At 38.2% G+C, this 27761-nt stretch overlaps 2 protein-coding genes across 2 annotated transcripts; one reads left to right on the top strand and one right to left on the bottom strand.

Moving 5' to 3' along the window:
- Positions 1–341: 341 nt before the first annotated feature.
- Positions 342–8190, bottom strand: LOC133724514 (cellulose synthase A catalytic subunit 2 [UDP-forming]-like). Its single transcript, XM_062151267.1, has 13 exons — positions 7382–8190; positions 5955–6150; positions 5632–5864; positions 5388–5487; positions 5041–5224; positions 4642–4908; positions 4153–4498; positions 3868–4005; positions 3239–3364; positions 2397–2883; positions 2058–2254; positions 1618–1968; positions 342–1264 (listed from the first exon to the last, which is right to left on the bottom strand). The coding sequence occupies exons 1-13, from the start codon at positions 7460–7462 to the stop codon at positions 683–685; spliced, it is 3288 nt and encodes a 1095-aa protein (XP_062007251.1). The 5' UTR covers positions 7463–8190; the 3' UTR covers positions 342–682.
- A 15157-nt stretch (positions 8191–23347) lies between these two features.
- LOC133725545 (uncharacterized) lies at positions 23348–24271 on the top strand. Its single transcript, XM_062152834.1, has one exon. It carries the CDS (start codon positions 23348–23350, stop codon positions 24269–24271), a length of 924 nt encoding a protein of 307 aa, XP_062008818.1.
- The last annotated feature ends 3490 nt before the right edge of the window (positions 24272–27761 follow it).

Here is a 27761-nt window from a genome sequence, read left to right as displayed (position 1 = left end):
TTTTCTTACTGAAACCATCAATGTTTGATGTTCACCCGAACTGGATTACAGTAAAACAGATGACAGTTTATGGGTGCAGTTTACAGATTGTGAAGAGGAATAGTTAGCCACCAATAACTATATCCCACTTGGATAGGAATAAAGAAAAAGGAAAAAGTACAAAGAAAAAAAAGTAGTCAGGTATTAAAACATCCACCCATGGAGAAAATAACATGACAGATTTAACCAACAGAATTGAGCAGTAAAGTGTAACCAACTTGCACCAGAAATAGGCATGTACAGATATATTGATAAGCAATGAAATAACAGAAGGGTGAGTGAGTACTCAGTTTTATGAGACCTGTTTGAAACCCTCAAGTAGAGGGAATAATATATAATAATGCAATGCTGTTTAGAATACATGACCTAGGGAGGCTAAAAAATAGAAGAAAAAAATCAACAGAAATAAAATCTAAACCCACATGAATGTAATAAAAGAATTAATAGAACAAAAATAACAATGTATCACCCCCAGTCCTCTTTATCTACACACCCCTAAACTATGGATTCCATTCCACAAAAATTCCTCTTGCTAATGTGGAAATCTGTATGAAGTGTTTGAACTCGGATGAACAAATACTTCTGCAACTCCACGACCATCATAAGCCGGAACTGGAAACAACCTAAAACTTTATTCTTGTATCTAATCACAATTTAGCCCGCAAACCTCCAAAACAGGGCCATCCCTTGAGACAAATGGATTTATTCGAACCCACATAAGAGTTAATATTGATGATAGCAGGATGGACCAAACCAAAATAATGGTGGGCATACGATCTTGTTTACCCAGTAATCCCTTGAGGAAGGGGTAGAGGTGCATAATGACCCAGAAGGCGAAAAATAGTCTGCCGAACAATGGACCCCATGAATCATACCCGTTATTGATGGCATCTGAAATACCAACGATGACCCCCACTATGTTTATTATTAATAAAGTCATAGGAGGGATCAACAATGATGTCCACTTGAAGATGTAAAGTTCGGAAAATGCTCCATCATCTGCTGCCTTAGATGTAACTGTGAAGTTTGTGTTAACACCAGCCAAAACCTTGAGTAGACCCTGAAAGAGAGCAAATAGATGCGATGAAGCACCTCCAATTACCCAAAACTGCTCATTTCTCCACCAGTCATCTATCCCAACACCGCCCCATTGCATCTCGAGGATGCTGGTGGCAGCTATGGATAAGAAGAGAGCCATGAAAACAAGACTTGCATAGTTGCTTATCTGTAGATTCAAGTTATAAAGCCATGAGTTAGACAAGAGCATGAATAATTGATACAAGTTATATCAGTTGTGTCATGGAAAGTTTTCAACTAAGATATAAACTAAAGGGTGATGACAATGTTTCAATGGCGGGATTTGCGGATTTGCCCCTAGTATAAAAACCCAAAGTGATTTCCATTGGGTAGAGTAACAACTTTGGATCTCATTTACATGTTTACTTTTTACAAGTGTAAAAGAAAATGATAGACCTCAAACTCACAAGGGATTTTGTAACACATGCAATTTGGTCCATCATACATATCAAATTTAGAAATAATTCGTCATGAAAACAGGAAAAAGAGAGTTGACTTTACCTCGGGGACAATGAATTTCCCAGTCAGAAGACAGATGGCAGGCAGACTACAGTAAACGATCAAAGGAATGGAGGTCCAAGGATATACAACTGAGTTGATATACGAAAACCGCTCCAAAGATTTCAACCCACTCCCATATCCATACCAGATTGGGCAATGTCTACTCAAGAAAATCTCAACCGATCCAAGTGCCCACCGCAGAACTTGGTGGAGACGATCTGACAGATTAATAGGAGCTGACCCTTTGAAAGCAGGTAACTTGGGTATGCAGTAAACAGATCTCCAGCCATGGCAATGCATCTTAAATCCTGTCAGAATATCCTCAGTAACACTACCATATATCCAGCCAACCTGTTAGAGATTCAAATAATAGCAATTAAGTGATAAGAATATATTTTGGAAATTATTCCAACACTTCAAAAAAACTTTCATTTACTTACTTCCTTTCCCCATTCTGTTTTATCTTCATAACCACAGCTTATGACTTGGATGGCTTCTCTCAAGAGAGATGCAGGACTAACGTCCTGAGGAATTCCACCATCCTCCAGTACTGCAGAGGCTACGAAGACAGGAGATTGCCCAAATTTCTTCTCCAATTTCAGTTGGGACATATGGGAAGATTTATCAGAGATTGGTTCTGCAACACGAACACAACTTAGTCTCATGGCAATGGTATATTTCATTTTTTTCCATTAGGGGTAAAAAAAAAAAAAAAAAAAAAAAAAAAAAAAAAATGATTGAAAGAAACAATGAAATCATGACTCATTTTCCACCATTACCTTCAATTCCCTCTTCAATATTTTCAACAGCATGTATCTGCTTTGATGCTTCTCTCTGTTTCGATTTCTTCTTTTTCTCTTTCTTTGACTTTGCGTTCTTGTTTTTTCTTGACCCACAACACAGGCAGCACCATTTTGGCCAGCAATTGCAGGTTCTGCTAGGGGGTTTCTTTGAGGCAGGTGCATCAAACCCATAAAGAGCTTGCCTTCTGAAAACACACCCAGTTCCAACATATATTGGCCCTTGTATACCATCTAATCCTTTCATATTGATATCAAAGAATACAACATTCCGATTTGAGTATCTATCGTGACGATCAATCCCATCAAATCTTTGGGGAAACTGCACATAGCAAACTTTCTTCCCTGATGTAGGGTCCATCATGAAGCACATGGCTTCTCTGAGGGCCTTGCTATTGTTGATGTAGTGATCACAGTCAACATTCAGAAGATAAGGAGCATTAGAGATGACGGCAGAGACCCGCATCTGTAGATACATAATAAAGAAACATAAGTTATCAACTCTGAGCAACTATGCTTGTAATGCGACCATGCTGGGAGGCTCCTGCTTTCTTGCAGGATGTTCTATATGTGGATATTTGTAATGCAACTATGCTTGCTCGGGGTTCAGGTATTACATCCCCCCGTTGCAGCAAACTAACTTGTATAAATATGGGCATGGGGCTGAGCCTCCCAGCATGACTGGGTTCCAAACTCCGTTTCACAAAAAAAAAAAAAAAAAAAAAAAAAAAAAAAAAAAGACTGCAAAACCAAATGAAAACTAAAAATAAAAAAACGTCTATGAGCAATAAAAATATAAAACGAGGAAAATTAACGCTTACCAGAGCATTCATGGCACCCGCCTTTTTATGGTGATCAAATCCTGGTCTCTTTTCACGAGAAACATAAATCAGACGAGGTAACTCATTTCCTTCATCATCACGAAAACCATTGTTACCCAGAAAGACCTGCAAAATGAAGTTTCATTATTTTGTGCATTTTACACAATCATCATCGTAACATGATACATCCCTAATCCCACCCAATATACATGCCTTATTGCTGCATTTTTAGTGTCATTATCTTATTGTTTCCCAAAGGCAATTACCAAAAGAAAAAATAGTAAGATAATAACAGTAAAAATGTTGCAATAAGCCCAAATTTGTTTATACACTTCATCGGTGCTGTGTTGTACACAAATCATGCCTGGTAACATGCATAACATACATGTGTGTGTGTGTGTGTGTGTGTATATGTCATACAAATAATCTTTAACATAACCTAGAGGAATTTATACAAACATAACCAATTGGACTGCAGCATAGATGCACAGTTGCACACAATATATAGTGGAATGACAACATCACAAGAGAAATATGGGAAAAGAAAAAGCCCCGTCTAGGTAACTTACTTTGTAATTTCATTATACAAAGATAGCAGAGAATAACTAAATGAAAGAATATAATCCCACCTGAATCATGCCAGGATGGTCTCGTACATTGTTCCCAGGCCAGGGAGTACCATCCTGCATTGTCCAACCATCCTCCGGAACCTTTTGTGCCATGGCAACCAAACTATTAATCCTAACTTTAAATTCTTCATAGTCTCTCTGCACAATAAAAATTAGATAAAAATCATTAATGTAAACTCTATATAATTTTATAGGACGAACATTACATCCAAAACCAGAACCTAAATAACCTTTAGAAGTAGCAATGAATTCTGTACAAGAAATTATGGGAAACAAGTCGCATACCTTCATTGCACGCCTTTCCCTAACAAATTCAGGATGAACCTTATTTTTCAAATAGTCAATCTTCTGACAGAAGTACCATTCTGGGGCTCGAGGCTCAATGCTATATTTCTTACAAAAAGGGACCCATCTCCTGGAAAACTCAGCTGTCTCAGAAAGGGCTTCAAAAGTAAGCATGGCAGCACCATCATCCGAGACATAACATGCAACTTTATCAACTGGATAATCGACAGCAAGGATGGAAAGGACCGTGTTCGCAGTGATTAGTGGAGGTTCTTTCGTAGGGTCGACTGTACTAACAAAGATGTCTATACTCGCTAGTTCAGATGGTTTCCCTTCCTTTTCATACCTGGAACGATCAGAGAAAACTATAAAGCAATGTATTGAGGAAAATCCCCAAAGCTTCTGGAGAATGATAAATTTCCTTCCCCGAGGAAGCAGAAGAAAAATAATGACATGTAAACAAAGAACTATGTAAGTAATTGCTTCTACCTCAGCGATAGGCGATCTAGGTACGTTTCTCGTTCTATTGGATACCATTTGGGGAACTGATCCAGAATCCATGAAACAGCAAACCATATCTCGCATATGACTGACGTCAACCACAAGCCATATGCATCTTTCACTGGATTGAGAATTCTATAATGGAAAAAGAAGCCAAGGATTACAAGTCGGAGTATTATTATCATTCTGTATGGGTTTATCTTGCTTGAAGGGATGGGTATCTTTCTTGAAAGTGGCTGCCTGCCTTCATCCATCCTGATAATGTATACAGATAAAGCTTGTAAATGTACCAAATAGTGAATGAATGGAGAAACCGATTAATTCTCACATCAAATGTGTAGTTTTTTTTTTCTTTTTACTTCCGTTAAGTTTTGAATAGTCACTTACATGGGCAAATCAACATCATCTTCCTTTCCACCAAAGTTTCCACCACCATTATCTCCTTCATGCTTTACCACCTGAAGTTTGTCATTTTGCTTTTTCTTCCACTCTTCCATTCGATCTTTCCAAGCCACGCTCCCATACCCATATACTGAAATGTCTTTCTTAGGAACCATTGGTCTAGGTTGCACTGATACATTCAAATTACAATGATTAGTACATGCATAGAATGAAGGGGACCAGCCCTAATGTTGTGTTGGCAAAGGGGGTGCAAGATAACAAAATTTACAAGTATGCACAAGACATGTAATGTACTTTGACCCAAAACAAAATAAAATAAATAAATGACTTACAAGGAGATGAATCAGGAAAAGGCACAGGATGGACTCTGTTCCCATGACCCATATATGGAGGTACAATAAGCGCATGTCGATCAGAAGATATCTCAGAATCCTAAAACAAATGGCATAAGATAAACATCAGTAGAGGCCACTTATTATATGAATGTCTGCATGCTGTGGCATACAAAACATACAGTCATAGGTTCACATGCATGCACTTATACACAGGACGCCACTAAATTTCCAACTGATTTACCTCCTCGCCATAGGTCAAGAGTGGGATTTCAGAACCCAGAGTTGAGGAATCATGTTCTGTGTGTGTGGGAATTCTGGCATTATAGTGGGAACCGCGACCAACATTAAGGTGTGAAGACAGCACAGCCTCAGCAACTTGATGTGAGCCCAAAGCATCAAGATTCCCATAACAAAACTCATTGTACAAATCATCGATATCATCTTCCTCTTCATCACCTTCAACCCTAGGAGTACCTGCAATTTGTATCACTAGTTAGAGATGGTTACGAATTTAAGTGGGAAATCGAAGTAAATGCATCTGATATAATGTACAAAGCGACTTACCTTTGATGCGCTTGTATCTGGTTTTACACTGGGGACAAGCCTGATTTCCCTCTTTTCTTTCATACTGATAACAAGCTCTACATACAGGGAAGGCACATTCATTGCAGGCTACAAAGATCTCTCCATCATCTGTAATCTCAATCCCATCACCACAAATCTGACATATTTGTCCACTCAGTTCTTCCACAGACTTTATCTGTAAAACCCCGAAAGACATTAACAACGGTGGCAACTTACTATGCAATGTAAAAGTTTCTGTCTTTACATCTTCTTGAAATTTCATAGAGAAAGTCAATTACTTTTATAAATGATAAGACAAAAATGCAGCTCAAATATCTTACTGTGTTCATTATATATTTACTGAGGGTTTTCCAGACCTTCCCAACCCCCTATCCAGCATAGTTCAGCAGAAACAATATTTTAGTGATGAACTTCAACTGGCTACTCGCCCAAACAAGTAAAGTAAAATGTTTCCAGGATGATTAATTACGTTCAATTAGAACGTAACCCAAAATGATCAACTTATCTACATTTTTATACAACTTTTTAACAGTTCATCCAATAGAGAAACCTATTCTATCGCTTACATTTACAACCGCATCTAGCAAACTTCTCCAAATAAAGAAAAAATCATTTCATCTGTCTAGCTCACACATTCACTCTTAGTACATTACTAGACTACTACCCACTTTCTCCATCCTTTCATTGTGGGGTAATATGTAAGAAAAAAAGAGATAACTGACAACACAATTTCATACAAAACTTGTCGGTAAAGAATGTAAATCTTTTTTTTCTTTTTTCTTTTTTTGAGAAGAATGAAGACTGTAAATCTCCAATAGAATAATTTATTGGAATTGCTGTAGTAAGTTCAAGAAATAAATGCTTAACTACGATAGATTCAGCAATTGCAATAGCGATGAACCAACTATTTCTCAGTAATGTACCAACACAAAAAGAAAGGAAAAAAAAAAAAAAAGGAGATTCTAGACTCTAAAGAGCTGACACTTTAGAAGTAGTGAGGTCAGACTTCACATCAAAATCCAAATCTAACTCCTTCTCAAATCAGTTTTGTGAAGACAGAGAACAAGCCTAACACAGAAAAAGCTGGTACCAATCAAGTTAAAGAGTATAAAAATCATAAGGGAAACTAAAACACAGATATATGCATAAACAGGTATGGTAAAATTAAAATCTTCCTTCGATCAAAAACAAAAGCAGCAAAAACAAAGCAATCCCCAAACTATTAGCATCACTTAAAAATCACCAAAAAAAAATATCTCACAAATCTGATCAAACTACCAGCCTCAACCCCAAAATCTATGGCATTTCATTAGACCCAGATTGCAAACAACAAAATCAGAAAATGGGTATAGCACAAAACCAACAAAAACACAAAGAACAATGAGTTGGGTTGGGTTGCCTCTTACCCTTGAAGCCTCATCTGCATTGATGAGAATAAACTCATTCCTGTTGTGAGAACCAGCAACAAGTCTCCCTCTTGTGTCCATCAAAAAAAAAAAAAACACAATCCAAAACCCAAACACAAAAACAAAAAAAACTCAATCCAAAACAGATCTTTCACCGAGTCCGGTGGCCCCCCCGACTCGCCAAAAAGACACCACTTCTGCTCTCCACACTCAAAACCCGCATACAGGCCAAACCTATATAAGAAAAAGACACTCTCCCCGGGGGCGTTACAGTAATTTCCCTCTCCCCCGCTGTAACCTGGCTGGTCTCAACCTGTACCGAGCTTAATACCAATCTTGGAGAGACAGATAGAAAATGAGACGACACTGTAAATGGAGACGCGTAGAGAGAAACAACAACAACTAACAAAGAAGAAGACGAAGAAGAAAATGGAAAGAAATGCAAATCAGAAATCGTAATGTGTGATTATTATGATGCTGTGATCGAGAGAGAGAAAAAGGATAGTGGGGCCCAGATGGTGGTGGTGGCGCTGGGTCGTGCCCCCACCGGAGTTGGTAAGATATTCAATTACCAGAGATTACCCAGAAGAAGAAGAAGAAGAAGAAATAAAACAACCCAACAACAAAAAACAAAAGAAAGATCGAAACTTTTTTTTATCTTCCTTGTATAAATTTTTGTGTTTGGTTTTGTTTTTGTTGTGGGAGTGTACGAGTTTCCCAGTTACCTCTTTTAACGCTTGGATTTTTGGGTGAAAAATAAATGGAGGACAGGTCAGAGCTAACAAAGAAGAGAGAGAGAGAGAGAGAGAGAGAGAGTGAGAGTGAAGAAATGGAGATGATGGAGACATAAAAGAAGAGAGAGAGAGAGAGAAAAGGTAGAGAGAGAAAGTAAGGACAGGAAGAAGGAAGGAAGTAGGATCTGCTCACGCGGCGAAGATCATGTCTTTACTGTTTGCTTTCTTAGCTGTGTAGTGTGTGGCTTCGAGTGTAAGAATGGTAAATTACAAGAAAAATTTAACCCAGTTTGGTACTTTCACAGGGGCTTTGCATTTCGCCATTTTTGTACTACGCGTTTTGGGATTTCCATGTACGGACCACCGTATTGACTGGGGGAGTAAATACGGTAGGCCGGGGGTTGCTGGCAGAAATTAATTCTTTTCTGTTTTTTAAAGGAATTCTTTTCTGTTTTTTTGAAAAAAAAGTTTCAGACGTAAAATTATGTGATTTTTTTTTTAAAGGATGAGTGATAAATAATAATGAGGATACAAATGAGTGATGTAAACAAAATTTGAAATAATTCATTGAATAAGTGAAATGACTCCACATGAGAATAAGACTGAATAGTCAAAAGAGTGAGGTCGACTATGTGTGTGGGAGCGTGTCTATATAGGCAGACGGTCTCCGTTTCAATGTAGTCTCGGCGATAGTTGGACTGACTGATTCACCGATACCCCGCTCTGTCAACCTGCACACGAGAGGAATAGGTTAAGAGAGAGACCGGGAGGAGCCCGTCTCAAATCCTCTTATGCCTAAGTCAATAGTGGTAATACAATTTGACAGAGTAACGGTACGCAAAGGGTAGAGTTTTGGACTTACTTGATTTGGAACCTTTTGTAGCACGGTCCGGGAGTTTACCTTCTCTTGAACTAGATGTGGGATAGTTTGCAAACTTGCCCAGGCCATAAGTGACCGTTCTGACATGCCCTGCTGCATGGCCACCGCAGGTGGCTCCAGTGGGCATGGTTGGTGGCTGCTATCTCTGGTGGGGCTATTAGTGAGCTTCCTGGAAGTTCTTTGGTGACTGGCGGTGTGTTTTTCAGTGGCTGGGGATGCTTAATGCCCGATGTAAAACAGTCTCATACCAACGAAAACTACAAGTTCTAAATCCAAGCCATAACCAACAATGATCCTAAGCCTATATATAGTTGCAAAACCAAACGAGACCTAGAATTGGAAGTGGACTGCAAATCATAGTTGAATCCGCTCTAGGAGCAGCCCGAATTCCAAAACTAAGGGGGGTGTATTCAATTCAGATTTTAAAAGATTTTGTTTCAGTTTTTTTTTTTTAATAAATGGCTGGTGCGGCTGCCCTCAAACCTTGATTAATGAAACTGTCGAATACAAGGAGGGGACATTGAGTCTAAACCCCTGATTACAATAAGCATTTAGAGTATTTTCCGAAATAATATCAGAAATCTCTACAAGAGACCTGTATTCTAACAAGCACCAACTAGCAAATAGTGCATAATTAGCTACTCCATTTGCTTTAACATAGCAGTGACATAGCGGAAAGATAACTCGATATGTAACCCGAATACAACATAGCATAATTACTAGCTTTAGCACAGCTTTCCTCCTATGTTGCCGCCGAAAAATAAATCTGACGACACTTAGTCTCACCCTGCCACTAGGAGGTAGCGACCATTTGACGAAACAAAGAACTCGCCGCCTACCCAGAGCAGACAAGGCACATCGAGTGCATACACAGGCTAAAAGCCCGACTTGCCTTACATCACTGACGTAAGAATTTATTGGTCGCATAAAGCGTAACATAACTAACCAACATGAAAAAATAAAAACATGAACTAAAAACTTAACTTAGGTAGGGCCCAAAAAGCTCAAGCCCAAGCCCAAATAGCAATGAGACCGCAGCCAACTAGTCAAGCACAACCCAATTTTTCCATCACCTGCCTTGGGTCACCACCACCTGCAGACACCACTGCCTGCATCGGAGCCTCGCCTGCATCGAGCCGCCGTCTGTCACAGACCACCGTCTGCAATAGATCGCCGCCTGCATCGAAACTCCACAATCTACCTCAGATCACCCCAGCCTGCATCGAACTCCCACATGCCAATGGTCACCACTGTCACCGCTCCTCCCACCTGATTGTCCCAAAGACAAGCTTTTCCGGCTACTCTATCTAGACCGGATCCGGGAATAAAATCCACAACACCAATCAAGGATAGCCTAATGTGCAAAAACCAGCCCCGTCCAAGCAAGTGTCGAACGACCACTGTGAATCTCATCGCCCTCTCCCCTCCTAAACCAGCAAAGCCAACCGGGTTCACCGACGGCCCTCCGACCCGCGACTGAATCCTGCAAAAATCAAGCCACAACCTCCCAGCAACTCCGATCTCACCAACCACGAGCCACCGACCCGATCGATCCAGAACGAAACCACTCCGATCAAGAGAACCGTGCTCACTCAACACCAAATCTCGTCTGACGACAGCATCCATGGACGCGCCATCGGACGGAGGCTATGACAGTCTTCAAAACCCCTAAAGCAGCGGCCCTAGAGAGAAAACCTAAGGAATTTGTAAAAAATTTTGGGAGGAAATTAAATGATATTTGTTTGAGTTTTTATAATCCATGGATTTACTTAATCCACGGATTGTTTAAATTCTATATGGACTCTGATTGATTATAATGGATTGATTTACTAGTATTTGTTTAGATTTTACAAGTCTTTATGATGTTTTTGGTAGGTTAATTTTTTCTTTCTTTCTTCTTCTTTAAAAGCAATGGATGTATGGATCCAACTATAATGCTATATCAGTGACAAAAACGCAATCTACCATTCTTTATGTTGTGTATTATATTTTTTTTTTTGAAGGGAAAGACGACAAACTATATTAATTGAAACTAAGGAGTACATGGAGCGATGCAAACGCATCGAAAGAAAAATAATAAAACATAACAAGATACACAATCGCATCTATAATGAAGAAAAAACAATAAAACATAGCAAGATGCACAAACGCATCTAGAGTAAAGGGTAACCAGGACGTGACTTGATACCAAAGAATTTGGTATCGCTGCACTACATATGTCACGAGAGCAGTGTCAATGTAGTAGTAACCATAGCCGTAACCGTAACCGATGAGAGAATCACCTAGGAGAGGTGATTCGATCACCAAGAGTTCGAAAGTGACCAAGGGTGTCAAAAACTCGAATGTCAGCAGACGAACTCCCAAGAACCAGAACCAATACCAACACAACAGGAGCATCTGTCTCGGATCTACAATCCGAATTTGGGTACGACCTGGGTCCCAAATTCGGACCCAAATCCTTCCCGAATCCAGAGACAAGCCCGCCAGCCCAAATAAGGCAAGAGAAAACTAATCAACCAAAATGTTACACAAAAAATAAAGTAGTAAACTAATGACATAATTTATTTCATATCTAATCTACAAAAGAAACATGTGTGTATGTAACGGCCTATTCTGGCTTTAGATGAATATATGTATATATATCGGCACCTGGCTTTGGGTTTAATTCAAAAAAAAGAAACATGTGTGTATGTATCATCTTAACAATACCATTGAAATTGAGCTTAATTAGCTAGAAGGATTAAGGCTTCCAGACCTATAATGATAAAAATAATAAAAAAATTATTAGATGAGAGCAGAGGCAGAGGAGGATAGTGGGAAGATTGGTCTAAGACAAAATGGATGAGTGTCACCTATTGAGAGCTGCTTCTTTTTTTTTTTTTTGGTGAAGAGCTTCATTTTTTGAGTGAGAAATAATCCATCAAAATCTCTTGGGAAGTGGTTGGATTGCTTTTTGAGTTTTGATATGTATAAAAAGCACTATAAAATCCTCCAAAATCCAGCATTTAATGAAATCCTTAAAAATCCATATACTTTTGAATATCTGCAGATTTGAATAGATAATTTTAAATCTTAATTGAATACATCAAGATTTTAAAGAATTGTTAAAAAAAAAAAAAAAAAAAAAATTGTTTAAAATCTCAATTGAATACTATAGACTTTCAAAATACAAAAAAAATATTATAGACTCCTAAATGAATACACCCCCCTAAAACTAGAAACGGCCCGTATCTTGGAATTACTTTTATTTGAAATTTATTGTTAAATTTTTTAAGTCACTATCACTAGAATTTAGTTATTTTCCTACTTACCCCTCAAACATTAGGAAACTACCTTTTCGGATATTATTTAGAAATGTCTTATATGATGTGAACATAAAATGTGATTCACTAGGATTTCTCTTCTCTTGAAGTTGGGTTTGGCAAAAAAAGTTCATGGCATCTCAAAAAGAAGAAGTCAAGTAATGATTGTAGTGAAATGGAATGCATCTATTTTTTATACAAAAGATTTCCAATAATAGGTATTCTTTAACCCTATTACTTTCAGTTCTTATACACATATGTATTTCCTACACTTTGAATACCACCTATGAAATTGGGCATAGTTTGAATACATGAAATTTTTGTTAGATTTTTTTAAATACTATTTGGTGGGAATTTTTTTTTTCTTTTTTGATAGAACAAAGATAAACACAAATGCTATAAACAGTCTCCTCTAACACAACCATAACCCTAAACACAACCATAACCTAAAAAATTATGATACAAGGCATTCATAGCAGAAATGGGTAGTCAATGATTTCAAGTAGAAATTGTCATAGTGTCCAAAATCAGCCACTCATCAGCCGGAAAAATGCTTTTCTCCAAACGTGTTAGAAGGGAATAAGATGAAATTGAGAAGTCAGCTGATCAATATCTTGAAGGAGCCTTTTGATCCGCTAAGGATGACTGATTTTATTTGTAATGCTATCAACAAATATTTTCAAGTCTCCTTCTACTTGAATAAAAGTTGTGTATGATCTCCTCCTCACATGGTCACTGACCTACGCTGTATAAAAAGAGTAAAGATAAGCATAACTTTAGCATGTATTGAGCAAAATGAAGCTAATTGCTTAATAAAGAAAAAACTTGTTAGGTATGTCACATCTCACATTGAGTTATCACAAAGTCGTTATACAAATTACTAATTGCATCGAAGAATTTTGTGCATTATTGTCAGTTTTGTCACTTTGTGTCACAAAACTTTTGATTTCTTCTACTAGCGTGTTATTAGACCATTACAATTAGTTCACCTGTTCAGTAATTGACTAAGAAAATTATTTGGTCAGTTGCTGACCAGGTGAATTCCACTGTAGTCTGTAGACCATTATTTCTTATTTATAAGATCAACTATTAAAAAGTTAACATCATCAATTTGACCTTTTAAAAAAAAAATTATCATCAAATCTACTTAACTAGCTCGTAATTTTGTGTATTTTTGTCTCTCCATAATTCGAGTATCTCCCTTGTTTTATTTAACATAAATAGTATCCACACGCCAAGCAACAAAGGTTATGACATGGTGAATCATAATGAATCGATCTCTTCTCTAGAAGGCTAGAGCCACATACTTGTCGAGGACGAAAAACTAATTAACTAATTCCCCAAAATGTTGATCATATTGGAACGCTCCCGACTAAGACAACGTCACCAATGCCACCTTGATTAGCAAGTGCGTTAGCATAGGACCCTAATCCAAATATGAGCATCCGTCAAACTTCTATTCTTAGTATCGTCCGGAGAGAAGATCCGTTGTCGAAAGTAAAATTGACACATGGTAACAAAAAAGAGTAGAAGCAGCAAATGGTTCAAACTCAAGAAGTTGCGAAGCAAATGAACAATGAGTCCCAATAACAATACAGGAATTTGCAAGACATGAAAGCTGGGAATGACCATGAAAGTATATATAATTTAAAAGCAAAACAATAAGTGGAGTTACAATACATGAAAGCTGGGATGACCATTTACATAAAAGAACATGCATGATAGCCATGACCTCGAGTAATCAATACTTCTTGTTGACGTCACCTCGTTTGGTGGGGGACCCTTTGTTATGAATACTGATACAATGTCATTTATTTTCTCTGTTTTCTTATCAGATAAGAGAGAGAGAGAAAAAAAAAAATAGAGAGAAATAGATAATAATATATACCATTTTTAGCTGCCACATCACAAGTTGCTTTGTTTTTTATTTTTATGTAGGTTTTACTCTTTCCTATTAGAGCAAGTGCACCCGTAGTCAAGAAAAGGCAAAGTCGAGAAGTCAAGAATCTGACCAGTCAAGATACTGTTCACTGCCACTGGACATGGGTTTACACTCGTTTTTTTCTTGACCGGTCAAGACTGTTCATTATTTTTATTTTTTTACTATTCATTGAACTTTTTTATAATTTTATTTTACTTTTTCAATATTAAAAAAAGCCTATCAATAGGCATGGGATCAGATGGACGATCCAGAAAGCTCGAGAGAGAGCTCCCTCTGACCCGAGATGCACCCCTGACCCGCGACCAACTGGAACTTCCACGTCCGGCCACCCTACGACGGCGCACGACCACCGATGTCTTCGTCTCCTCGTCGCCATCACGCCTGGGGTCTCAGATCGCTCATGCACCCGACTAGGAGGGAGAAACAACAGAGAGAAGCCCGAACCTTCACCAGCAAGCTCTGCAATTTCTGGCGACTCTGACCACCGATTGGGCCGCATGTGGTATGGAACTCACTCTTCTCATCGTGCTCTACACTCTAGTATAATTAGATTTTCGATTTGATCGAGTTTTGACAATTTGGTTTCTGGGTTAATCTTGGTTTCGTCGCTGTCTTTGACGCCGGCAGCTTTCCGGCACCTCTGGGCTTGGCTTCCAGCGTCTCGTCCTCCACTTTCTTCCTTCAGCGCGTCGCCTTCTCCAGTTGTGTAGACGACGTCACCCACGTTTGGGGCTGGGCCGAGTTGGCAGAGGGCTTGGCTGGTTAAGGAAAATGTCATGGAGTTGGCTTTTTTCTTGGCTTCGGTCAAGAAAGGTCATCCTTTGGCTGGTTAAGAAGCAACCGGTGGAAACTGAATTTTTCCCTCTTTGGTCACCACCTCAGCTTTTCCTAGCTGGTGACCGGTCAAAAACAAACCGGTGGACTTGCTCTTAGAGTCGGTTGATCAAAAATGAGTATGTGACAGGGCAGTTAGATCATTAGAATTGTCTGACTTTCTAATTATTGGTTACTATGTACGTAAGTTTTCAAATAAACCTAACGTACAACAATGAGTATGTTAATTAGGTATAGAATTTTGTAATTGTTACTTGTCTTCTAATTTTTTTTTTTTTTTTTGAATCAATCCATCAATGATTGAAGTACTCAAGCCAGAATGGTCATTACATACCCCTCCGCTACCATTCGAAGATAGACAAGAGGTTGTGGAGGTAACACACGGTACATAGTACTAGACCACTCATTAGACATCCAGTGCTCACTTATGAAAGCAAGCCTATTACTACAATAATCTAGGACGCAGTAATAGACCGAGTAAAACTATACTCATTAGTGCTCGAAAGAAAACCTAACAAGCATAGTCCCTAGAAAAGGGTTATTTGAAAGCAACACTACTAACAATCTAAAGCCCTAGGTACAAACACTTGGCCCAAATGACAAAGTGAAAGCCCAGTCCAATAAAACAGCAGCCCTAAAGGACATCCTGCCAAGGCCCAACAAACGAAGCCTAGCCCATCTGCTCTCCACAACCCAAGCCTGCAAGCTCCACGCACGCCTGCAGATTGCCGCCGGGACCTTGCCTTGCCGCCACCCGTCTCTGAGCTCGCGCCCAACCCAGAAGAGAGGGACGAACCACACCACATATGAAAACTCAACCCCAACTCGGTATGGGTCGCACACGCACTACCGTCTGGAGCGAAACTCAGCTGCATTCGTCCGGATCGAAACCCAGCCGCCGCCGTCAGGAACGAACAAAACCCAGTCGCCTTCGTCGATCTGAAACCGATACGCACGAACATCCATCCCCAAGCTGTCTCAATCCGAATAGGCCAGCTACCTGTTAAAACCATAAGCAAAGATCCCAGAGGGCTACACCATGTGTTGCCCGTCCGGCAACATCACCACGACATCAAGGCGATGCCGAAGAGCCACCGGACGAGGGCTGGAACTGCCTTTGCCGCCGCAAGCTTAGTGTTCTCGAGAGAGAGAGAGAGAGAGAATTTGGGTTTTTTTTACAAACCAACATTTAGCGATGAAATTTAGTTTTGTTACTTGTCTTCTAATTAATAAAGAGTATATCTAATAAAATCGCTTCACTAAAAATTTAACCGTTCATTAAAAAAATAGGAAACTATGAATATATAATGCAAAGAAAGGGGTATATTTCAATTGATTGGAATTTGGAACAACTATTTAAACATTACTTTTGTACGTTTTGATTACCAGTATGATTACTGCTTTTGATCATAGAGTTAAAGACTTTTAACCTGTGGAGTAGTGATTGGGTGGCCATTACATTATGAAAAGTTCAATCGTTTAAATGATTGTTAATCACACTTGGCAAAAATATGATTGTGAATCCCACACATGTTGACCAGTCTGACCCTCGTAACTTTTACTTTTTACTTGTTTTTATCGAAACCCTCGAGTTACTTGCTTCCTTACACAACGTGCGTTCGAAGGAATAAGAAACCCACAATGCATGTGATGAGAATTGAGAACTGAAACCAAGTCTTCAACACAAAGCTAGGGCGGCAAAAAGAGGGTTCTAACCAAACATAATTAAGATGCCACGTTCTTGGTGTGAGTGTGTGACTTATCAAAGTCATAATTTGAGGTTTGATACTTATTAGAGATTTGTTATGTTGAGGTTTGGTTTGATACTGATTAGTTTTTTTATTTGAGGTTTGCTTCGATACTTAAGTTAGTTAGAGTTTTCTTTCCCTAATTCACCTGGCTAGAGTAAAAATAAAATACATTTTAAATATACTAATCTAGTGTAAAATTTTGAAATTAATCATACATTATTAGTACATGTTAGATTCTATTCAAGGTAGATATTAATAAAAATAAAAAAAAATTCTTTTCAAAATAAATTACCCTTTACCAATTAAGTATAATTTGATCTAGTGGCATAAGTTTTCCTTTATAAGTGCGAGGTTGTGAGTTCAACTCACAATATGCTAATTGCTGTACGTGAGTTGTTAATTTAATTAAAAAAAAAAAAAATTTGGGACGATAGTATATATCCATATTACTACATTTTATAAAAATTTTGATAGCTTGTTTTCTTCTTTTGTAAAATTTTTGTAATCATTTCTAACAGCTAACGTTCATAAAGTTTTATTTACCAAAAACAAAAAAAACGTTCATAAAGTTTTACAATTTATGCGTAATTTTGAAGCTTTTACACTCAATCATAAAACTTTTGAATATATAATTGATCACCAAAGATGATGTGGACACTCCTGGCCCAGATTCCATTTCCGGTCTATTCTCCTAATATTTTTAATTTATTCAAATGCATAACCATCCAATAAAAAGACCAAGATTCCCAAAGTTTTAACACTTCTTAGGAATAATAAAAAGAGTTTGATGATTGAACCAACGGTAGGAGCCAAATTGTTTAGTTGGAATGGCTTGTCAAATAGAAACACGCCACGTGATCCATGTGAATCGTGGGGCCCCGAGACAGTTCTAGGTTTTTGGGTGCGGGTCCCACGCAGAAGCATAATTTGTGTTGGTATGTAGAGTACGTACGTAAGTAAACACTATTGTGTTGTAAGCTAGCTGGACTGGATCCGATCGTATCCCGTATCTTGGTCATGAGGTCGTCAGGTTGGTGGGGTACAGCTGGCGGTATCAGATTCGTCTGCTTTAGTTGAAAGTGAGTGAAGTGTGAAGCAGAGAATCTCTCTCTTCCGAAACAAAATCTTAGTCAAGTGAGAAAATGCGTGACAGGGAAAGAAGGGATAATCTGGTGTGGACAACCTAGCGCCAGTTAATTAATACAGCCACGGGCTGTCCACGTCTGCTCTTGGCCTTGTACGGAGGCACAAGTTTTTATGTGCTTTGCCTGGGTTAAAGTGGTTTTATAATAAAAAACCATTGAAGTTAGAATTCTCATTTTATTTTAGTATATAGGATTTAGATATTAGAATTCTCATTTTGTAATTTTTTTCTTCTAATCATTGAAGTTATTTACTAACTTAACACTAAAGTAGAAATATTCAGATAAAAAAAAAACAATAATGTAGTGGTAGATGTTTGAAGTAAGTATAACGAAAAAAAATTATAAATAAATAAAAAAAAATTGCCCATATTGAAAACGGGTGAATGTTTGTAGTGGTAGAAAACTAGAAATATTAAGTAATAAGTATTTGTCAAAAAAAAAAATCCCAGCTTTTAATAGGCTAAAATCCTTAAAAATAAAATAAAAATAAAAAACTGAAAATGGGTAAATGGGTGGGTATGAGTTTTATCCATTTAGAAATGGGTGGGTAAATACCCATACCCATGAATTATTTGATGGGTATTACCCGCGAATTATTATTGGGTGAGTAATACCCAATGGGTACAAATGTCATCCCTAGTTTTATTTCTCCACAGCCTTCCAGTAGAGAATGTCTTAGTCTCCCAAAATTACATGTTCTCTTGTTAACAAGGAGTAAACCGTATTCACATTTCAAAATGTTCATCAGCTCCCTCTGTTTTGGCTCTGCTCTACCCACAGAATAATCCATCTTCATCTTCTTCTATCTTTGGTCTCTACCTAAGAATCCCTAAAGTAATTTCATGATATCTCACTGATTTTAATCACAATCAGCTTCCCTGTTCCACCAAATCTAATAGGATTAATGGGTAGGGGTGTGCAAAACATGGTACAAACCGGTCAAAACCGACCGGTAAATAGGGTTTGGTTAAGGTTTTTTAACTTTAAAAATTGAAAGCTGGTTCAATACCAAACTAAACCATTTCTGAATTGGGTTGGTTTGGTTTCTTTTTTGCTTAAACCGTAGAACCCGAACTGACCGGTATGTTTGAAATATAATAAGACTAGTTTTAAATTTATAAATATATATATATATATATATATATATATATATATATATTCATTTGTCCAATTGTTCTAAGTTCTACATATCCAATTATAACTTTATTCTCAAATAATATACTACCATATCGAATCCAATGCCCAAAGTCCTAGAAGTCTAATATATAATCGCTATGATTAATTTGATCCTCTCATATCACATATCTCAATCTCTCATTCTTTAACCTTTAATACTACCATATTAAGCTGAGGACTACTCAGAGATAGGTCAAATTGTGAATGACTGCAAAGAGTACATGAGTGCCTTTAACTTTATACAGGTTCGACATATTTTACGTGAAGCAAATAGTGTTGCTCACCGTTTAGCACACCTTGCTAGTTTATCTTATTTTGATGATGTTTGGATTGAAGAGACTCCCTCTATTATTGAGGACGTTCTCTTTGCAGATGCATGTAATCATACTCGAGGTTTAGGCACCACGTCCCCCTCGCGGTATAATAATTCCATCAATAATAACATCTGATGGGGCTCTTAACCCCCTTTCAAAATACTACCATATTAAGCTAGTATTTATATAGCTAAGCCATCAAATAAGTCAATCACCTTCAATCTATTTGGATTTTGGTTTTTGAATATTGGTTTTGGATTTGATTATTGTATTTTAAATTTAGATTATGCTTATTATTTAGTATAATTTTTATTATTTAGATTGAATTTTACTATAATTTTTTTGAGTTTTTCTATTGGAACCTCCAAATTTACTCACTTGACCTCCTTTCTTTTTACACCTCCTATCAAATTTTCAAATACTAAATTTACTCACTAAACCTCACTCAAATTCCTGAAATAACCTCACTCATATAATTTGCAAACAAACTATTAATTACATATTCATTCATTAACCAGATTACATAAATCTCTTATCTAATAAAAAAGAAACTCAAACACAAGGTATTGGGCTTTAAATCATACATCTTTATGTCGTTTGTATATCGTTATCCCCAGGGGTGTCTGACCTAACGAGTTGGGAAACCGCTTGCTAGGGTTTGCTTTCTAGGGTTCTAGAAGGAGAGTTCACAATACCATTTTGATGGAAATTATTAGCTGGAATTGCAGAGGTATCTGCAACGACACTACCAAGAGAGCTTTGAAGGATCTAATCATCCAGAATAAGCCTCAAATTGTTTTCTTATGTGAAACCAAGATAAGCAGAATGGAAGACTTTCGCTCTTTGCATCTGGCTCTAGGGTTTTCGAATTCTAAAGAGGTTCTCAGTGATGGACAGGCTGGGGGTTTGGGACTTTTCTGGAGTGCGGAAGTGGATCTGAGGGTTCGAACGCGATCTGCGCATCATATTGATGCAGAGATCCATGGGGGACCTGGAGCAGCTCGCTGGCGTTTAACGGGATTTTATGGTTATGCCCGGACTGTAGATCGTGATTTGTCATGGCATCTGTTGAAGGAGTTGGGGGATATGGATTCGTTACCATGGGTCGTCATTGGGGACTTTAACGAGATTCTCAATAGCGATGAGAAGATAGGTGGGCTACCTAGGGCAGAACGGCAAATGAGGGGTTTCAGGGAGGCATTAGGCTACTGTGATCTATTAGATTTGGGTTTTCAGGGCTCTAGGGCTACATGGTGGAACTCTGAAACTCATCTAAGGTTAGATCGAGCTGTATGTACTCCATCTTGGTGTGATGTGTTTGGATTTACTAGGGTTACTCATCTGCCACCTAGTGACTCTGACCATGTTCCTATATTGCTCCAAGCAAGTGCAACTCCTATACCTAAGAGACCAAAACATCATAGGTTCAAATTTGAATCGTTTTGGTTACAACATCCAGAGTGTGATCAATTGGTAAAGGGTGCTTGGCAAACTGAATATACTGGGATTCCTATGTTTCAAGTGGTCAAGAAGCTAGCTCATACTCGAATTGTCTTAGACAAATGGCAAAGAGAAGCTTTTAGATATCGGCAACAGCAGATGCTTGGAGTTCGAACAAGACTGGAGGAATTAATGGATTCCACTTCTACGATGGCTATTCAGGAGGAAAAGAAAATGCTGATGGATAAACTTCAATTACTTTTGTCCCAAGAAGAGTCATTTTGGAGACAAAGAGCAAAGGTGCTGTGGTTGAAAGAAGGCGATAGAAATACTGGCTTCTTCCATCGAAAGGCTGCAAACAAAAAGCGTAAGAATGTTATCCATGGGTTATTTGATAATCAGAATGTTTGGCGGGAGGATGATGTTGGCGTGGAACAAGTGGTCACAGAGTATTTCACTTCTTTGTTTACTGCAACTCCAGTTGACATGGCTGCAATGAATCAGACTCTTAATGCAATTATGCCGTGTGTGACACCGGCAATGAATGCCTATCTTTGTGCTCCATATTCTGAAGATGAAGTAAAAAGTGCTTTGTTCCAGATGTACCCTACAAAATCCCCCGGACCAGATGGTATGCCCCCGTTATTCTTTCAACATTATTGGAAGATTGTGGGTGATGATGTAACAGCCGCAGTTCAGGACTTTCTACATAATGGAAAGCTGCTTAAGGAGGTGAACTTTACACATATTTGTTTAATTCCAAAGGTTGATAACCCTATGCATATGTCGGATTTGAGACCTATAGCACTTTGTAACGTTCTTTACAAGATCTGCTCGAAAGCTATTGCAAACAGACTCAAAACCCTTCTGCCAGATATTATCTCGCCCTTTCAAAGTGCATTTACACCTGGGAGGTTAATTGATGACAACATTCTTGTTGCCAATGAGGTTGCTCATTTTATTCATAATAAAAGGGAAGGGGCAGGTTGGATATATGGCTCTAAAATTAGACTTGAGTAAAGCATATGACAGGATGGAATGGTTCTTTCTCAGGAAGGTGTTGGAGAGATTTGGATTTACAAGGAGTTGGATTGAGTTGGTCATGCAATGTGTTTGTACAGTTAAATTCTCTTTCTTAATTCGGGGAAAGCCTAGGGGAATTGTCACACCTAGCAGAGGTCTGCGACAGGGGGATCCCTTATCACCTTATCTTTTCTTGATTGGGGCAGAAGGTTTCTCTGCACTCCTACAACAAAAACAGCGTCTCGGTCGTCTCCCAGGGGTTGAGGTCTGTGTTGATGCTCCACCTATTAATCATTTGCTTTTTGCAGATGATAGTATGTTATATGCTCAAGCTTCCCGTGAGGCTTGTTATGAAATTCAGGAAGTTATTGAGACGTATGGAAGAGCATCTGGACAGTTGGTGAATTTTAATAAGAGCTCAGTGGTGTTCAGCAAAAATGTCGATACGGACTTACAAGATGATGTTGCCTCAGTGATGGGGGTGGAAATTGTGGAATCTCATGCAAGATATTTGGGTCTTCCAACATATGTAGGCCGCAAAAAAACTGCTACTTTTCAATACATCAAAGAAAGACTTGCCAAAAAGTTACAAACATGGCAAGGGAAAATGCTTAGTAGTGCTGGAAAAGATATTCTAATCCGGGTTGTGGCTCAAGCTCTTCCGACTTATACTATCAGCGTCTTTCAGTTAACGCATAATTTTTGCGAGGACTTGGAACAAATGTGTGCTAGGTTTTGGTGGGGGAGTACGGATGATCAGAGGAAGATACACTGGAAAGCTTGGAATTTTCTTTGTCACCCTAAGGAGGAAGGAGGTTTGGGCTTTAGGAACCTTAGTGAATTCAACCGAGCTATGCTTGCAAAACAAGCTTGGAGGATAGTATGTAATCCGGATTCACTTATTGCTAGACTTTACAAGGCAAAATATTTTCCAGAGGGTTCTTTTTGGGATGCTCCGAGCCATAGCGCCCCATCTTATTCTTGGAGAAGTATTTTTGGGACACGAGACTTACTAAGATTGGGGTCGTACTGGCAAATTGGTAATGGGAGTTCTGTTCGTATTTGGCATGATGCTTGGGTGCCAGATTTACCAAACTTTGCTCCTACTTTGGGTCTATCATTGCAGAATGAAAGCATGAGGGTCATGGATCTGATCAGTGTACCAGGATTCTGGGATGAGCTAAAGGTACGTTCAATATTTAATGTGGTGGAGGCAGAAGCTATTTTGGCTATACCTTTGTCTCGACATCTGGTACAGGATAGACTTGCATGGAAGTGGGACAAAAAGGCGAGTTTTCAGTGAAAATAGCTTATAGGCATGCTTTCTCATCAGTAGTGGAACGACCTGCGATTTTGAATCAAACTTCTACTACTTTTTGGAAGCAAATCTGGAAGGCTCAGATCCCTTGTACTGCTAAGGTGAACATGTGGAAGATTTGTAATGATATTCTTCCATCATTGGATCGTTTGTTAACCAAACATGTTAATCTTGAGTCCCAGCTGTGTGTGCTTTGTATTGGGAGGCAGGAAACTACATTACATTTATGTCGAGATTGTCCTTTCACTAGGGCAGTTTTGAACTCAAGTCAGACACTGGATCATGTATGTTTCACGACTGAGACAGATTCTTTGAGTGTGCTGGACTGGATTAAGTTTTGTTCAGGTAAGTTAACTACTCAGCACTTTGATATGTTGATCTTTCTACTATGGGGGGTGTGGAAGGAAAGAAATAGTAGAGTATGGGAGGGGAAGACTAAGACTGTAGGTGATGTAGTGCTGCTCTCCACTTCTAGGCTTCAAGATTACATCTTCCATAATTCTTGTAGTATTAGTCGAGGATACAGGAATATTGGGGTAGTTCGTTGGAAATGTCCTCCTTTTGGTTGTGTTAAGTTGAACATTGATGGGGCTTTTGATATAGCTTCTGGAACTGGTGGGATTGGTTTGGTGGTAAGAGATCATTCAGGACAATTTGTGGTGGGGAAGGGCAGACCGGTCTTGGGATTGTTGTCTGCTGAACATTCTGAGCTTCTAGCGTGTAGGGAAGCCCTCGAACTCATTGTTGACCAGTCTTTGCAACCTGCAATTGTGGAAACTGATTCTTTAATCATCCAACAACAGTTGTGTAAGGCTGGAGTTAACCTTTCCAGATTGGGTCGGATTTATGATGATCTAGGAGTGCTTCTTGATGCTCTGCCCAATGTTCGAATTATGCACACAAGAAGGGATGCCAACATAGCAGCTCACCTGATGGCTGCAGAAGCTGTTGCTGTTGGCCAGCCTCTCTTTTACTCTTCTGTACCTTCCTTTCTTTGTAATGTGATAGATGCTGAACTTTGTAATCACTAGTTTGTTTTCTTTCAATAAAGTTTGACACCATTCCTCTAAAAAAAAAAAGGTATTGGGCTTTAAAAATTAATTTCTAATAAAAAAGAATTGTTTTTTTTTTTACTTTTTTTTTCTCTTGTAGATGTGCAAAAAAAAATGAAGAGTAATTTTTCTTAATGTTTAATTATTTTCTCTATTTTCTATACCTCATGATTAATTATTTAATAGTTTTTTAGATTTTTTTTACTGCTAGCTCTTTTCTATAATGAATACACTGGGATTTAGGTCATAAAATGATTTCTTTTGTTATCCCTCACCAATATGCGTTCAACCTATATGATGATAGGAATTTTTATGTCACATGATCTTGATTATAGTTTTCATTCTTATTAAATATAAATAAATGCTTTAATGAGTATGTAGTGAAATTGAAAAATGAAAATAGATAAGGAAAATAATAAAGAATGCAATATAATATTATTGAATTGGAAAGTCTAGAGAAATTAAATATAATATTTTTTTGGGTATAATTATTGTCCTTAATAGTCATTTTATAAGAGGTTATATATGTCATTTAATAATTCATAATAGAGTGAGGTCAACTGAGCAGATTTGGAGGTCCCAATAGAAACACTCAATTTTTTTTTTTATAAAAAGTATGTTAATATTAGGTTTAAATTCAGTTTACCCCCCTAAGGTTTGGGGGTAATTTCATGTTAGTCCATGTCCTTTCAATTTAATCAGTTTACCCTCCAAGCTTTCCAATTTCAATCAGCTGTATCCAATTTCTAATATTCCGTCCAATTTGGACCGTTAAGTCTGACTTTTGAGGGCTAAAATGGTCATTTCAAGACAAAAAAAAAACTAAAAAAAAAAAGGAATTTTTTTTTCTTTTTTTCGTTTTATTTTTTTTAAATTTTTTTTTTCTGTTTTTTTTTATATATAAATTTTGTCTTCAACCTATACACCACAAGTTATAATAGGTTTATTCGTTTATAAAAATAAAAAGATACTCTAGGTGGTTGAAAGTCTCTCGTTGATCTACGATATTTATGATATATCTCCGATAAAGAGAAGAATTTTAGGATATATCCCCAATAAAGTGAAGAAATGTCTGTGTAAAATTATTTTTTACAGATATTTACAGATAAAGTGTAAAATCGTGAAGAAATATCTGTGTAAAATTATTTTTTACAGATATTTATAGATAAAGTGTAAAATCATTTTTTTTACAGATATTTATTTCTTCACTTTATTGGGGATATCTCCTAAAATTCTTCACTTTATCGGAGATATATCACAAATATCGTAGATGAGCGAGCGACTTTCAACCACCTAGAGTATCTTTTTGTTCTTATAAACCTATTATAACTTGTGGTGTATAGGTTGAAGACATAATAAAAAAAATAAAAAATACAAAAAATGAAAAAACAGAAGAAAAAAATTAAAAAACGAAAAAACAGAAAAAATAAAAAAATAAAAAATAAAAAATAAAAAACAGAAGAAAAAATAAAAAAATTCCTTTTTTTTTTAATAGTTTTTTTTGTCTTGAAATGACCATTTTAGCCTTCAAAAGTCAGACTTAACGTCCAAATTGGATGGAATAGACACGGTTGAGGAGAATTGACAAGCTTGGGGGGTAAACTGATTAAATTGAAAGAACAGAGACTAACATGAAATTACCCCCAAACCTCAGGGGGGTAAACTGAATTTAATCCTTAATATAATATAGGTTAAAACCGCCTAACCGACTGAACAAAACCATATTTAATTGGATTGGATTGGATCAGGTTAAGCTTATTTTTTTAATAACCGGTTGTCCAAAATGCTTCAACCGCTCACTTTAGTATATAGACGGTTTAGAGTCAAAACTGATCCAACTCAATCCGTGTGCAGCCCTATTAATGGGCTTAAATACAGTACCAAATTTCATGGGGTGGGTAGAGTTAGCAAAAGATTAGGTTCAAATGGTCCCTGTCTAAGCATGACTGTAATTGTGTGTCTCACCATGCCCTTGCTCCGGCAACTTACTCGACTCTTTATACCTGAGATCTTTTGCCTAACTCACCGCATCTAGCTAATTCCAGGTCCACCCCGCCGAGATACTCCTCTCTTTCTGTTTGTTTCGTGGGGTCGAGCCTTACAGCATCATGTAAGGAGCATACTGTCTCTGCGCTTCGGTTGTTTCCTCCGTCTGGGGTGCATAGCCTACAAAAGAGACAGTCCCTTGACCCCGGGCAAAACGAACATAACGGAGAAGACCTCAACTATACCTGATGTTGCTGTTGTGATTTGATGGCCAGGTCGAAATCTTAATACAGTACTTTTCTGGTTAGTTGTCATTACTTTTCCACCTACCTTGTGGTCTTTCTATTTTACCCACTTGTGGTTTCTGTAGAGCTTGTCTCTTCCATTATACGAGTCATTATGGCTTCATCATCTAACCCACCTCATGACATACCTTATGAGGATGAGGGTATCATTGAAGCTATGTCAGTATGCTTCGAAGATACTGCTGATTTCCTGGACCTAGAGGCTGGTATTAGTCTCCTGGGAATTCTTATTGCGGATGAGGAACCTGGTCTGGGTGGAGTCAAGGAAATACTGATGGGGATGTGGAAATCTCTAGGCCAGATCCGAATCATACGGGTGAAGAAGTGTTAACGGTCGGTTTAGAGAAGCTGGCTAGTAAACTGATCAATGAGAGTCCATGGAACGTTAAGGGTTATTGCCTTTCAGTTAGACATTGGCCTCACTTCCATTCCATTGATGACATTGACACTAATCATGCAACTTACTGGATCAGTGTTCTAAAACTCGGTCGCCCAGGCCGCCTAGGCGGCGTCTAAGCGCTGGGCGGCAGGTCTCCGCCCTGAGTAATGCCATATCGGTGGGGGTAGGCGGGCTGGGCTTGGGCGGCCGCCTAGGCGGCCTAGGAGAGCGACGAGGCTTCTGGGCAGTTGGGCAGCCGGGCTAGGCGGATCTGGAATTGAAATGAACCTTACTGATTAAGCACAATCTTGAGTGATTAGATAATTTACGAAGAGAAATCAAAATCTGGAATTGAATGAAAACCCAAAAAACAATCGAAGCCTTGTTTAGGGTTAAATAGGATTTGGGGATTTTTCTGAGTTTTTAGTTTCGTGAGAGGAAAAGCAACGAGAGACGATTGCAAATGATTTTGATTTGGAGTTGGAGACTGACTGAAACTTGGCACCTAGTTTTGATTTTGAGCAAACTGTGGATTTCGGCTTTTCAAAGCTGAAGCCCAGAGAGAGAGAGAGAGAGTCACTTGTGAGTTTGTGGGGATTTAATGCTCATGGATAGAGAGACATAGAAGAAATGGGGGTTTTGCAGCCTTTTGGATTCTATATTGTTCATTAATATGCTTGTGAAGAATCAGAGACTTGAAGTTGCACGCCAGGTGTATGATGAAATGTCGAAGAGAGGTGATGCGTAGCATATTTGTTTGGATAATTACAGTACTTGTATCATGGCATACATAATTATA

Source organism: Rosa rugosa, chromosome 1 (genome assembly GCF_958449725.1).
Source record: "Rosa rugosa chromosome 1, drRosRugo1.1, whole genome shotgun sequence".
NCBI classification, from domain to species: Eukaryota; Viridiplantae; Streptophyta; class Magnoliopsida; order Rosales; family Rosaceae; genus Rosa; species Rosa rugosa.
Note: the sequence above shows the minus strand (reverse complement) of the source record. Positions and strands in the feature narration are given on the sequence as shown.